This window comes from Microcaecilia unicolor, chromosome 1 (assembly GCF_901765095.1).
Source record: "Microcaecilia unicolor chromosome 1, aMicUni1.1, whole genome shotgun sequence".
NCBI lineage: Eukaryota > Metazoa > Chordata > Amphibia > Gymnophiona > Siphonopidae > Microcaecilia > Microcaecilia unicolor.
In genome coordinates this window covers 366,893,273-366,906,337 of record NC_044031.1, presented here as the reverse complement: position 1 = coordinate 366,906,337, position 13,065 = coordinate 366,893,273, and the positions used below count along the sequence as shown (strand labels likewise).

The following is a 13,065-nucleotide window of genomic DNA, read 5'->3' as shown; positions in this document are numbered from 1 at the left end:
TTGACTTATATACAATTCGAGGGCCCGCCAAGGCGGGTCTCAAAGGATTTATACGGCGAACTGTGACGATGGGGAAAAAAACAATACTTTGGTTACAAGAGGAGAGACCCTCGGTGCAGCTCTGGCGGGCCTATATGATATCACTCAGTGCACTAGAACGGAAGGACATATCTGATCTAACATCCCCGAGGGGAGATAAATTTCTACAAAGCTGGTTACCATTTCTGGACACGTTAACACCACTAGCGCGTAGTAGGGTTATGAATGGTAGTTTATGATAAGAGGGAATCACCTGGTGAAGAAGGGCGGGAGGGAGGGTGAGGGGTGGGAAAAGGGGGGAGGAGAGGTAGTGGGAAGGGTGGAGGGGAATGGGAGAAAAATGAAAATGATTGATGACAGGTAAAGCGAGATTTTATGTAGAGTTGAGCTTACATGACATCTGAACTATGTAAAACTGTTAAGTTGTATTGTTGTGTTCTGAAGTTGTCATCAATAAAAATTTATATAAAAAAAAAAAGAAATTCAAATACCTATGCGCATAAATGCACCACAGGCAATTTGGTACAATTCTTCCACCTAGCCTGAGTCTTGATGTTTGACCTGGCAGTGGCTCTTCTGCCCAACTAGGTTCTCTGCCTAGATTAAACCCTGAGTCTTTCCCTGGTATCAGCAACTCTTCTACCCATTTTGTGGCCCCTCTAATTACAGGCAGCAGCAGCAGCCCTTGTACCTGAATTTGGTGTCGGGCACTGAATTTTAGGTTCTGGGTCTTTTCTAACTCTGCATTTGTTTTTCTGGAATCTTTGACTTGTGACTATAGTACTACTTTTTGTCAATTATATTTAGTTGTTACAGTATGGGGCAGTGATTGAGAGATCTGAACAGTGTTTATAGTATATTAACATGTTTAAACAAAGTACATAATTTGAATGCAGATAAACTGAGTATGTGTTTATAAATGAATCTGCTCCATGTTTCAGTTTACTTTTTTGTTCTTTCAATTTTTTTTTTTTTTTTTTTGTAGTTAAGATGCCAATTGAACGCCTGAAATCAAAAACCCGGTAAGGATACAGTGCTTTATATTTTCTGAAATTAAATGTGTGAAGTATAACAGTAAATAAAATCTCTGACATAAAATGAGCAACAATCAGCAAAGTGATGCTTATTTTCTTTCGAATCTATAGCCTATTTTAGCAAGGGCATGCAAATCAGAGTTGAGATGTCCAGGTCAGAACATCTGAAGTTTTGCTAGTGTTTTAGAACCGGATATACCGACATAGAGAAGTGGATGTTTGTGCTTGTTACTTTGGGCCGGAGCATCTATATTAGATCCATAGATGTCTAAAATATCAATGGGGCCAAAATGGGTACATGTTTGTATGGCAGAACAAAAACTGTTATGGTACCCATTTTGGAAAGGGAAGGGGGGTGGATATTAGCCACTGAAGGATTAAGGGGACAACCTCTCACAGTCCCTCCAGTGGAGTGCTGGTGACTAGAAGCACTTTTCTGAAATCTAGACATCCCAGGTAGTAGGTGTAAATCCTGATGTTAATCTTTTTTGGACAGAGACACCCTCCTGAAATAGAGAATTCACGTTTATTTTTTGGACCACCCTAGTCCCATCCAAAACATGCATAGACTTCACCTTCTTGTCTAAAACTGAAAAACACGCATATGGCATGTATTTCTTAACTTTGTAAAATTGGTATTTAGACGTTTATACAATGTTTTCTCCGAGGACAAGCAGGCTGCTTGTTCTCACTAATGGGTTGACGTCCAACGGCAACCCCAGGTCCGGAATTCTTCCTAGCAACAAAGTTTGCTAGACCCCTCGTACGCACGAGTGCGCGCACTGCGCAGCCATCTTCCCGCCCGTCGCGCGAACATGCCCCTCAGTCTTTTTTTTTTTTCCACGGTCAGGACGGCTGTTTTACGGTCGCTCTGCGCCTCAGGAGAGAGTCCTTTGTGAATTTTTGGCTTTTTCTCTTGTACCCTTTGTTTTTCGAGAGTTCGCTCGCTTGTTTTTAAAAAAAAAAAAAAGAAAAAAGTTAGACTTCACCTTCCTATTCTAGTTGTCGGAAGTTTTTTTGTTTTCGTTTCGTGTGCGGCCCTGTTAGCCGCCCGTCCGGAGTTTTGTTTTTCCCCTTTTTTGGCGCCATCGCGTCTTTTGATTTTGCCGCCACGATTTTTCCGTCGATGTCATCGAAGATCACCAGCTGCTTCAAAAAGTGCACTCGGTGCAGCCGGGCAATCTCAGTCACTGATCCACAAGCTTCGTGTATTCAGTGTCTTGGGGTGAGTCATCACCCCGACGCTTGTACTTTGTGCTGCGGTCTTAAAAAGTGGACTCAAGCGTCGAGATTAGCTCAGTGGGAGCGCCTGTTCCACGCTTCGCCCGGTTCTTCGGCGTCGGTGTCGGCAGCAATACCGAGATTGGCGGTGTCGATGTCGGCACCAGAGAGTGCATCGACATCCGGAGTGCAGGTAATGGCTGTCCAGAGACCATCTCACGCTGGCAGCACTGGGCCATCGAGTGGGTCTCCACCTGCCTCGAGGGCTCCTGCAGTGCAGGCCCATCGGGACCGACCTTCTGACCCGACCCCGAGGAGATGTTTGGATTCCATGTCTTTCTCGTTGGTACCGGGGGGTACCGAGACCGTGCGAGTGAAGGCGAAGAAGCACCGTCATCGGTCGCCCTCCCGTCACGGTACCGAGAGCTCCAGGACGCCAAAGGATTCAGCATATGTGAAGCGTCGACGCCGGGAAGACCGCTCACCCTCCATTCAGGAGGTGTCAATGCGCACTTTTCCGGACAGCCCGGTACTGCCTCCGCCTCCTCAGCAGATTTGGGCTTCAACTCCTGCACCGGCTCCCCAGCCTTTCTCCACAGCCACTCTTGACGAGCGCCTCAAAGCCATTCTTCCATGGATCCTGGAAAGGCTGCTGCGATCGTCTGTTCTGGTACCAGCGGTGCTTGTGCCTACGGTACCGTCGATAGATGCGGCTGGCTCCCCATCCATGGTGAGGTCTTCGGTGGTGCCACTTGCGGTGCCGGCGTCGGCTGCCATCCAAGTGGTTTCCCCATCGCTGGAGGGAGCTTCATCGCTGTCTGCATGGGAGTCTACTTCTCGACACCGTCATCGAGGACATCGCTCCTCTGCGTCGAGACAGGCCCGGCTTCAGACTTCGGTCAGAGAGAGCGTGTCTGATACCGAGGGAGAGGCCTCGTGGGAGGCAGAGGAAGACCCAAGATATTTCTCGGATGAGGAGTCTTCTGGTCTTCCTTCTGATACTACTCCTTCACCAGAGAGAAAGCTTTCTCCCCCCGAGAGTTTGTCTTTCTCGTCTTTTGTCCTGGAAATGTCTACGGCCATTCCCTTCCCAGTGGTCACTGAGGATGAGCCTAGGACTGAGATGTTCGAGGTCCTGGACTATCCTTCACCATCTAAGGAGTCATCCACTGTTCCCATACATAATGTCCTTAAGCAGACACTGATGGCAAACTGGATGAAACCATTAACTAATCCCACCATCCCTAAAAAAGTTGAGTCCCAGTACCGGACTCACGGGGACCCGGAGTTGATGAAGACCCAGTTGCCTCATGACTCTGGGGTTGTGGATTCCGCTCTCAAGAGAGCCAAGAGTTCTAGGAATTACGCCTCGGTGCCCCCGGGGCGGGAGTCTAGAACTCTGGACTCTTTTGGGAGGAAAGCCTATCATTCCTCTATGCTCATGGCCAAGATCCAGTCTTACCAGCTCTACACGAGCATCCATGTGCGGAATAATGTGAAGCAACTGGTGGACTTGGTCGATCAGCTCCCTTCAAAGCAGACCAAGCCTTTTCAGGAGGTGGTCAGGCAGCTGAAGGCGTGTCGTAAATTCCTGTCCAGGGGTACTTATGACACTTTTGATGTTGTGTCTAGGGCCGCTGCTCAAGGTATAGTGATGCGCAGACTCTCATAACTGCGTGACTCTGACCTGGAGAATCGAGTCCAGCAGCAGATTGCAGACGCTCCTTGCCAGGGGGATAATATTTTTGGCGAGAAGGTCGAGCAGGTGGTAGAACAGCTCCATCAGCGGGAAACCGCATTCAACAAACTCTCCCACCGGACGCCTTCAGCATCTACCTCTTCAGGTAGACGTTTTTATGGGGGTCGGAGGAATGCTCCCTATGTTTACAATAAGCGCAGGTACAATCCTACTTCCCGCCAGCCTGCTCAGGCTAAGCCCCAGCGCGCTCATTCACGTCAACAGCGTGTGCCTCAACAGGCCCCTGCAGCTCCCCAGCAAAAGCAAAGGACGGGCTTTTGACTGGCTCCAGGCGAGCATACCCGACTTAAAAGTGTCTGTGCCGGACGATCTACTGGTCAGTGGGAGGTTAAAATGTTTTCACCAGCGGTGGCCTCTTGTAACCTCTGATCAGTGGGTTCTCCAAATAGTCCAGCTAGGATACTCCCTCAATTTCATGTCCAAACCTCCAAATTGTCCACCGGGAGCTCAGTCCTTCAGCTTCCAGCACAGGCAGGTACTTGCAGAGGAACTCTCTGCCCTTCTCAGCGCCAATGCGGTCGAGCCCGTTCCACCAGGGCAAGAAGGGCTGGGATTCTACTTCCTTGTGCAAAAGAAAACGGGGGATGCGTCCCATCCTAGATCTCATAGCCCTGAACAAATATCTGATTCGAGAAAAGTTCAGGATGCTTTCCCTGGGCACCCTTCTTCCCATGATTCAGAAAAACGATTGGCTATGCTCTCTGGATTTGTAGGATGCTTATACGCACATTCCGATACTGCCAACTCACAGGCAGTATCTTCGATTCCGTCTGGGGACACAGCACTTTCAGTATTGTACACTGCCCCTTGGTCTCGCCTCTGCGCCCCGGGAGTTCACCAAATGCCTGGCGGTAGTGGCAGCGTCTCTACGCAAGCTGGGAGTGTATGTCTTCCCTTATCTCGAGGATTGGCTGGTGAAGAGCACTTCCGAGGCAGGAGCTCAGCAGTCCATGCAGATGACTCTCAAACTCCTGGAGTTACTCGGGTTTGTTATCAATTATCCAAAGTCCCATCTTCAGTTCAACAACTAGAATTCATAGGAGCTCTGCTGGACTCCAAGTCGGCTCACGCCTACCTCCCCGAAGCAAGGCCGGACAATCTTCTGTCCCTCATTTCTTGGGTCAGAGCGTCTCAGCAGATCACAGCTCGGCAGATGTTGAGATTGCTAGGCCATATGGCCTCCACAGTTCATGTGACTCACATGGCCCGCCTTCCTGTGAGATCAGCTCAATGGACCCTAGTTTCCCAGTGGTGTTGAGCCACGGGGGATCTAGAGGATGTTATCCAGCTGTCCACAGTGTTTCTCAATTCCCTCTATTGGTGGACAATCAGATCCAATTTGACCATGGAACGTCCCTTTCAAATTCCTCAGCCACCAAAGGTGCTGATGACAGATGCGTCCCTTCTGGGGTAGGGAGCTCATGTCAATGGGCTCCACAGTCAAGGAGTTTGGTCCCTCCAGGAAACCGGTCTTCAGATCAACCTTCTGGAGTTACGAGCGGTCTGGAACGCACTGAAGTCTTTCAGAGATCGGTTGTCCAATCAAATTATTCAAATTCAGACAGACAATCAGGTTGTCATGTATTACATCAACAAACAGGGGGGGCACCGGATCTCGCTCCCTGTGTCAGGAAGCCGTTCAGATGTGGCTTTGGGCTCGCCGTCACGGCATGTTTCTCCAAGCCACCTATCTGGTAGGCGTAAACAACAGTCTGGCCGACAGGTTGAGCAGGATAACGCAACCTCACGAGTGGTCGCTCAGCTCGGGCGTAGTACGCAAGATCTTCCGAGCGTGGGGCATCCCCTCGGTGGATCTTTTTGCCACTGAGATCAATCACAAGGTCCCTCAGTTCTGTTCCAGACTTCAGGCCCACAGCAGGCTAGCTTCGGATGCCTTTCTCCTACATTGAGGCAAGGGCCTCCTGTATGCATATCCTCCCATACCTTTGGTGGGGAAAACTTTGCTGAAACTCAAGCAGGATCATGGAACCATGATTCTGATCGCTCCCTTCTGGCCGCGTCAGATTTGGTTTCCTCTTCTTCTGGAGTTGTCCTCCGAAGAACCGTGGAGATTGGAGTGTTTTCCAACCCTCATTACTCAGAACGAGGGGGCGCTTCTGCATCCCAACCTCCAGTCCCTGGCTCTCACGGCCTGGATGTTGAGAGCGTAGACTTTGCCTTCTTGGGTCTGTCGGAGGGCGTCTCCCGAGTCTTGCATACATTGGACTGCAAGAGAGCATTTGCCTTCTATGTGGAGCGGACAAGCCCCTTCAGACAGTCCGCCCAAATGTTTGTTTCTTTTGATCCCAACAGAAGGAGTGTTGCTGTCGGGAAATGTACCATTTCCAATTGGCTAGCAGACTTTGCCTTCTTGGGTCTGTCGGAGGGTGTCTCCCGAGTCTTGCTTCCAGGAAAGATTCCACTAAAAAGAATTACTCTTTTAAATGGAGGAGGTTTGCCATCTGGTGTGACAGCAAGGCCCTAGATCCTCGCTCTTGTCCTACACAGACCCTGCTTGAATACCTTCTGCACTTGTCTGAGTCTGGTCTTAAGACCAACTCCGTAAGAGCTCATCTTAGTGCAATTAGTGCTTATCATTGCCGTGTAGAAGGTAAGCCTATCTCTGGACAGCCTTTAGTTGTTCGCTTCGCTTCATGAGAGGTTTGCTTTTGTCAAAGCCCCCTGTCAAACCTCCAACAGTGTCATGGGATCTCAACGTCGTTCTCACCCATGTGATGAGGCCTCCTTTTGAGCCACTGAATTCCTGCCATCTGAAGTACTTGGCCTGGAAGGTCATTTTCTAAATTTCATCATAACAGAGTAGTCCTCCGCACTCACCCTAAGTTCTTGCCCAAGGTGGTGTCGGAGTTCCATCTGAACCAGTCAATTGTCTTGCCAACATTCTTTCCCCGTTCTCATACCCGCCCTGCTGAATGTCAGTTGCACACATTGGACTGCAAAAGAGCATTGGCCTATCTGGAGCGGACAAGCCCATTCAGACAGTCCGCCCAACTGTTTGTTTCTTTTAATCCCAACAGAAGGGGAGTGGCTGTCGGGAAACGCACCATTTCAAATTGGCTAGCAGATTGCATATCCTTCACTTATGTCCAAGCTGGGCTGACTCTTGAGGGTCATGTCACGGCTCATAGTGTTCGAGCCATGGCAGCGTCAGTGGCCCACTTGAAGTCAGCCACTATAGAAGAGATTTGCAAGGCTGCGACGTGGTCGTCTGTCCACACATTCACATCTCATTACTGACTTCAGCAGGATACCCGACGCGACAGTCGGTTTGGGCAGTCGGTTTGGGCAGTCGGGGTCTAGAATCCAAGTCCACCCCCCTAGGCCCATTTTTGTTCTGTTCCAGGCTGCACTCTCAGTTAGTTATTTTTCAGGTCAATTTTGTTATGTCCTCGCCGTTGTGAGGCCCAATTGACCCTGTTTATTGTTTTGAGTGAGCCTGGGGGCTAGGGATACCCCATCAGTGAGAACAAGCAGCCTGCTTGTCCTCGGAGAAAGCAAAAGATACATACCTGTAGAAGGTATTCTCCGAGGACAGCAGGCTGATAGTTCTCACTGATGGGGTATCCCTAGCCCCCAGGCTCACTCAAACAACAAACAGGGTCAATTGAGCCCGCCTCTCCTTTGGAGTTGGCTCTTCCCTTGTTTTGCTTTGTAAGTTGATTGAGGAGCATGTTCGCGTGACAGGCGGGAAGATGGCCGCGCATGTGCGGTGCATCCACTCGTGCGCACGAGGGCTCTAGCAAACTTTTTTGCTAGGAAGAATTGCGGACCTGGGGCTGCCGTCGGATGTCAACCCATCAGTGAGAACAATCAGCCTGCTGTCCTCGGAGAATACCTGCTACAGGTATATATCTTTCGCTTTCTCTTCTCACCCCTGCATTTCTCAATTTGTTTAATATTTGTTTATTAAAATGTTTGATATCCCACTATTGCTGTGGAAAGGCTATAGCGGCTTACAGTCACCCTTGAGTGCATAGTCATTGCCTGCCTTGAGTGCACCAAAGGGAATTCTACACCAGAAAAATAAATTATTTAGTCGTAAATTGAAAATTTCCTATTTTCCATGCCAGGTCTATCCAGACAAGTGGGATATGTCCACCTGCCAGCAAATCTGACATCCACACCCCAAACAAGTTAAAGCCTACTATTTTACAAAATTGTGTAAAGTGAATTTGAGCTGGGGTGGGTTTTTTTGTGTGTTTTTTTTTTTTTTTTTTTAAGATAATTGGTGTAACTCGTGCAGTGATGCATGGAAGTTGGCCAAAAACTATTCTCCTTAAACTGAGTGGCAAAATCTAGTATCTACATCAAATTGGTAGTTAACATACAGCAAAACTTGCTAAATACATTTTTCTGATTTCTCACACATTTGTTAGCAGGCAGTTATCAGGTTTTGCCTTGAAAGGTCAAAGAAGCTGACTTCATTCCCTTTATAGCAGTCTGCTGCAGGCTTCAGTTTCTCGTGTCCAGCAGATGATGATGATAGATTGACTGGTGCAGAATCTTTGGAAGCAGAGCACTGTGGGCAACAGTCCTTGAATCTGTTTTATTAGAGCCAGTACAAAGGTTTTCTTTTGGGGGGGAGGGGTATCTTCTGAAGCAGCAATCAGTTTGGCCACCAACGCAGCCATGGCTCCCAGAGTCAGCCCAGCTTGGGCATAAGTGAAGGAAATGCAGTCTGCTAGCCAATTTGAGATTGCATGTTTTCCGATGGCGACTCCCCTTCTGTTGGGATTCAAAAAAACAAACAACTGGGCGGACTGCCTGAAGGGCTTCGTCCGCTCCACGTAAAAGGCCAGTGCTCTCTTGCAGTCCAAGGTGTGCAAGCTGCTTTCTCCAGGGTGGGCATGAGGATGGGGGAAAAATGTTGGCAAGACAGTTGAGTGGTTCAGATGGAACGCCAAAACTACCTTCGGCAGGAACTTAGGGTGCATTAGGAGGGCTACTCTGTTGTGATGAAACTTAGTATAAGGTGCATCCACTACTAAGGCCTGAAGCTCACTGACCCTATGAGCTGAAGTAACAGCCACCAAGAATATGACCTTCCAGGTCAAGATGGCAGGAATTTAGTGGCTCAAAAGGAGCTTTCATCAGCTGGGTGAGAACTACATTGAGATCCCATGACACTGGTGGAAGTTTGACGGGGGGCTTTGACAAAAGCAATCCTTTCATGAAGCAAACAACTAAAGGCTGTCCAGAGATAGACTTACCCTCTACACGTCGATGATAAGCACTAATTGCGCAGAGGTGAACCCTTACAGAGTTGGTCTTGGGACCAGACTCTGACAAGTGTAGAAGGTATTCAAGCAGGGTCTGTGTAGGACAAGAGAGAGGATCTAGGGCCTTGCTGTCACATCAAACAGCAAACCTCCATTTGAAAGAGTAGCACCTCTTCGTGCTATCTTTCCTGGAAGCAAGCAAGACTCGGGAGACACCTTCTGAAAGACTCAAGGAGGCGAATTCTAAGGTCTCAACATCCAGGCCATGAGAGCCAGAGATTGGAGGTTGGGATGTAAAAGCGACCCCTCGTTCTGAGTGATGAGGTTTGGAAAACACTCCAATCTCCACAGTTCCTCGGAGGACAACTCCAGAAGAAGAGGGAACCAAATCTGACGTGGCCAGTAGGGTGGAATCGGGATCATGGTTCCACAGTCTTGTGTGAGTTTCAATAAAGTCTTCCCTACTAGAGGTATTGGGAGGATACGCATACAGAAGGCCTGTTCTCCGATCAAGGATAAAGGCGTCTGACCTAGCCTGTCGTGGGCCTGAAGCCTGGAACAGAACTGAGGGACCTTATGCTCATAGTCAGTAACCACTCGCGAGGTTACATTACCCTGCTCAGTCTTCAGGCCAGATGGTTGTTTACCCCCGCCAGATAAGTGACTTGGAGATACATGCCTTGATTGCATGCCCAAAGCCACATCTGGACAGCTTCCTGGCATAGAGGGTGAGATCCAGTGCCCCCCCCCCCCCTCCTTGTTGGTGTAGTACATCGCAACCTGATTGTCTGTTTGAATCAAGATGATTTGGTTGGACCGCAGATCTCTGAAAGCCTTTAGAGCGTTCCAGATCGTTCGTAATTCCAGGAGGTTGATCGGAAGACCTGTTTCCCAGAAGAACCAGGCTCCTTGAGTTTGAAGCCCATCCACATGAGCTCCCCACCCTAGGAGCGGTGCATCTGTTGGCAGCAGCTTTTGTGGCTGAGGAATTTGGAATGGTCATCTCATGGTCAAATTGGACCGGCTTGTCCATCATTGAATAGAATTTCGAAAATCGGTGGACAGTTGGATCACATCCTCCAGATTCCCTGCAGCTTGGGAAGCTAGGGTCCATTGAGCTGATCTCAAATGTAGACGTGCCATGGGTGTTACATGAACTGTGGAGGCCAAGTGCCCCGAAAGTCTCAACATCTGCCGAGCTGTGACCTGCTGAGATGCTGGAACTGTGGACTCCAGGAACAGAAGGTTGTCTACCCTTGTCTCGGGGAGATAAGCTTGCACTGTTCATGTCCAGCAGTGCTCCAATGAACTCTAATTTTTGAACAGGAGTGAGATGGGACTTGGAGTAATTTATTACAAACCCCAGTAGCTCTAGCATCTGAATAGTCATTCGCATGGACTCCAGAGCACTGTCCTCAGAGGTGGTCTTCACCAGCCAATCGTCGCGATAAGGAAACACATGCAATCCCAGTCTGCGTAGCGATGCTGTGACTACCGCAAAACACTGTAAATACTCTGGGAGCTGACGCTAGGCAAAAGGGCAGTACACGGTACTGAAAATGCTGTGCTCCCAACCGAAATCGAAGATACTTCCTGTGAGCTGGGAGTATCGAGATGTGTGTGTAAGCTTCTTTTAAGTCCAGAGAGCTTAGCCAGTTCTCTTGAATCGTGGGAAGAAGGGTGCCCAGGGGATCCGTCCTGAACTTTTCTCGGACTACAAATTTGTTCATGCCCCGTAGGTCTAGAATGGGACGCATACCCCCTGTTTTCTTTTGCACAAGGAAGTACCTGGAATAGAATCCCAGCCCTTCTTTCCCTGGTGGAACAGGTTCGACTACATGGGTCTTTAGAAGGGCGGAGAGTTCCTCTGCTAGTACCTGTCTATGCTGGGAGCTGTAAGAATGAGCTCCCAGTGGGCAATTTGGAGGTTTGGATTCCAGATTATGGGTGTATCCTAACCAGACTGTTTGAAGAACCCACCGGTTACGAGAGGCCACCTTTGGTGAAAAAACATTAACCTCCTTCCAACCGGCAAGCCATCTGGCACGGACACTTTTACTGAGGCTATGCTTAACTGGAGTCAGGGGCCTTATGCGCACGCTGTTGACAAGAACGAGTGTGCTGGGACTGAGGCTGGGTAGGCTGCCGAGAAGCCAGAGTGTACCTTCGCCTAGCATAGGAATAGGTAGCACTCTGCTTCCCACCAAAATACCTCCTAGTTGAGGAGGTTGTAGCGGAAGGCGCCCAGCGGGAGAGAGAATCCATAGCATCATTGTGCTTCTTGATCTGGTCAACAAGATCCTCTACGTTTTCTCCAAAAAATATTATCCCCCCAGCAAGGTACATCCTCCATCCGCTGCTGGACCAAATGATCCAGGTCAGAGACACGCAGCCATGAGTCTTCGCATCACTATACCCTGCACAGCGATTCTGGATGCCAGTCGTAAGGGCCCCTGGCCGAGAATTTACGACATGCCTTCTGCTGCCTGACCACCTGGCAAAAAGGCTCGGCCTGCTCCTTAGGGAGGTCATCGACCAAGCTAGACAGCTGCCTCACCGAGTTCCGCAAGTGTATGCTCGTGAAGAGCTGGTAGGACTGGATACGGGCGGTGAGCATAGCCACCACCATGGAATTGTGGGGTAACTGAGACCTCATCAACCCAGGTTCATCATGGATCCGATACTGGGAATCAACTTTCTTCAGGATCACGGGGCCCAGACAGAGAGAACGACCAGTTCCACAGGACTTCCTTCAGTACCCTTATGCAAAGGAGCCATCACAACCTCCTTAGGTGGAGAGGGATAATCCAGGACCTCGAGTATCTCGGCCCTGGGCTCATCCTCCACCTCCATGGGGAATGGAATAGCCGTAGCCATTTCCTGGACAAAAGATGTAAAGGAAAGACTCTCAGGAGGAGACAGTCTCCTTTCAGGTGGAAGGGAAGGTTCAGAGGGAATCCCATAGGACTCAACAGAAGAAAAGTATCAGGGAACTCCCTCCCACGATCGCTCCTCTTCAGTATCGGAAAGTACCTCCCTAAGGGACTGCAGCGAAGCTTCCTCCACCGACGTCGAAGGGGAGTCGACCTGGGTGGCAACTGGCGCCGACTACGGGGACCTCACTGCAGGTGAAGGACCAGACGCCGCTTCAGCAGACGGCACAGAAGGTGCAAGCACCCCCTACACCGAAGCAGACTGGCGCAGCAGTCCTTCCAGAAGCTTTTTTTTTTTAAACTAGAAAAACAGATGCGAAAAACTCGCCAAAATTACGTCAAAAACTAAGACTCTTTTCCCAGGCCAAAACGAGGAACACAGGAGCAACGTGCCGCAAGTCGTCGTGGAAAAAAAAGAAATTAAGGTACACACTCAAGTTTTTTTTTTTTTCTCTTTGCTATTACAAAATGCCGGTTCCTGGGCCGACGCAGATGTCGACCCATGCATGAGAATGAGCAGCCTGCTTGTCCTCTGAGAATATCTTACTACTTTTTCTGGCTTACCATTTCAGTACCTCCATTAGGCCACTACAGGATTGTCTGACTGGCTTTCCAGACAAAAATACAAGGTAAAACACTCACATGTTGGTTTACTGGTGGGCTTTCTACACTCATCCCCTTAGACCTTTTTGGCTGTCCTATATACCCAGTAGGAACATTTTACTATCTTGGCTTCATTTTTGACTCTCAACTTACTTTTGTCCCCAAAATTTCCAATGTCTGCAAAGCTTTCTTTTATTCTTTGATAGCTTCGTACAATTTGTCGTTATTTTAGTTCT

General features: G+C 49.1%; 1 protein-coding gene across 1 annotated transcript in view; it reads left to right on the top strand.

Annotated features, from left to right (window-relative positions):
* LOC115474425 overlaps window positions 1–13,065 on the top strand; it is a 439,537-nt gene that overhangs the window by 194,843 nt on the left and 231,629 nt on the right. The window contains exon 8 of the mRNA XM_030209885.1: window positions 1,025–1,061. Within this exon, the coding sequence (XP_030065745.1) occupies window positions 1,025–1,061 (37 nt within the window). The remainder of the gene's footprint in view (window positions 1–1,024; window positions 1,062–13,065) is intronic.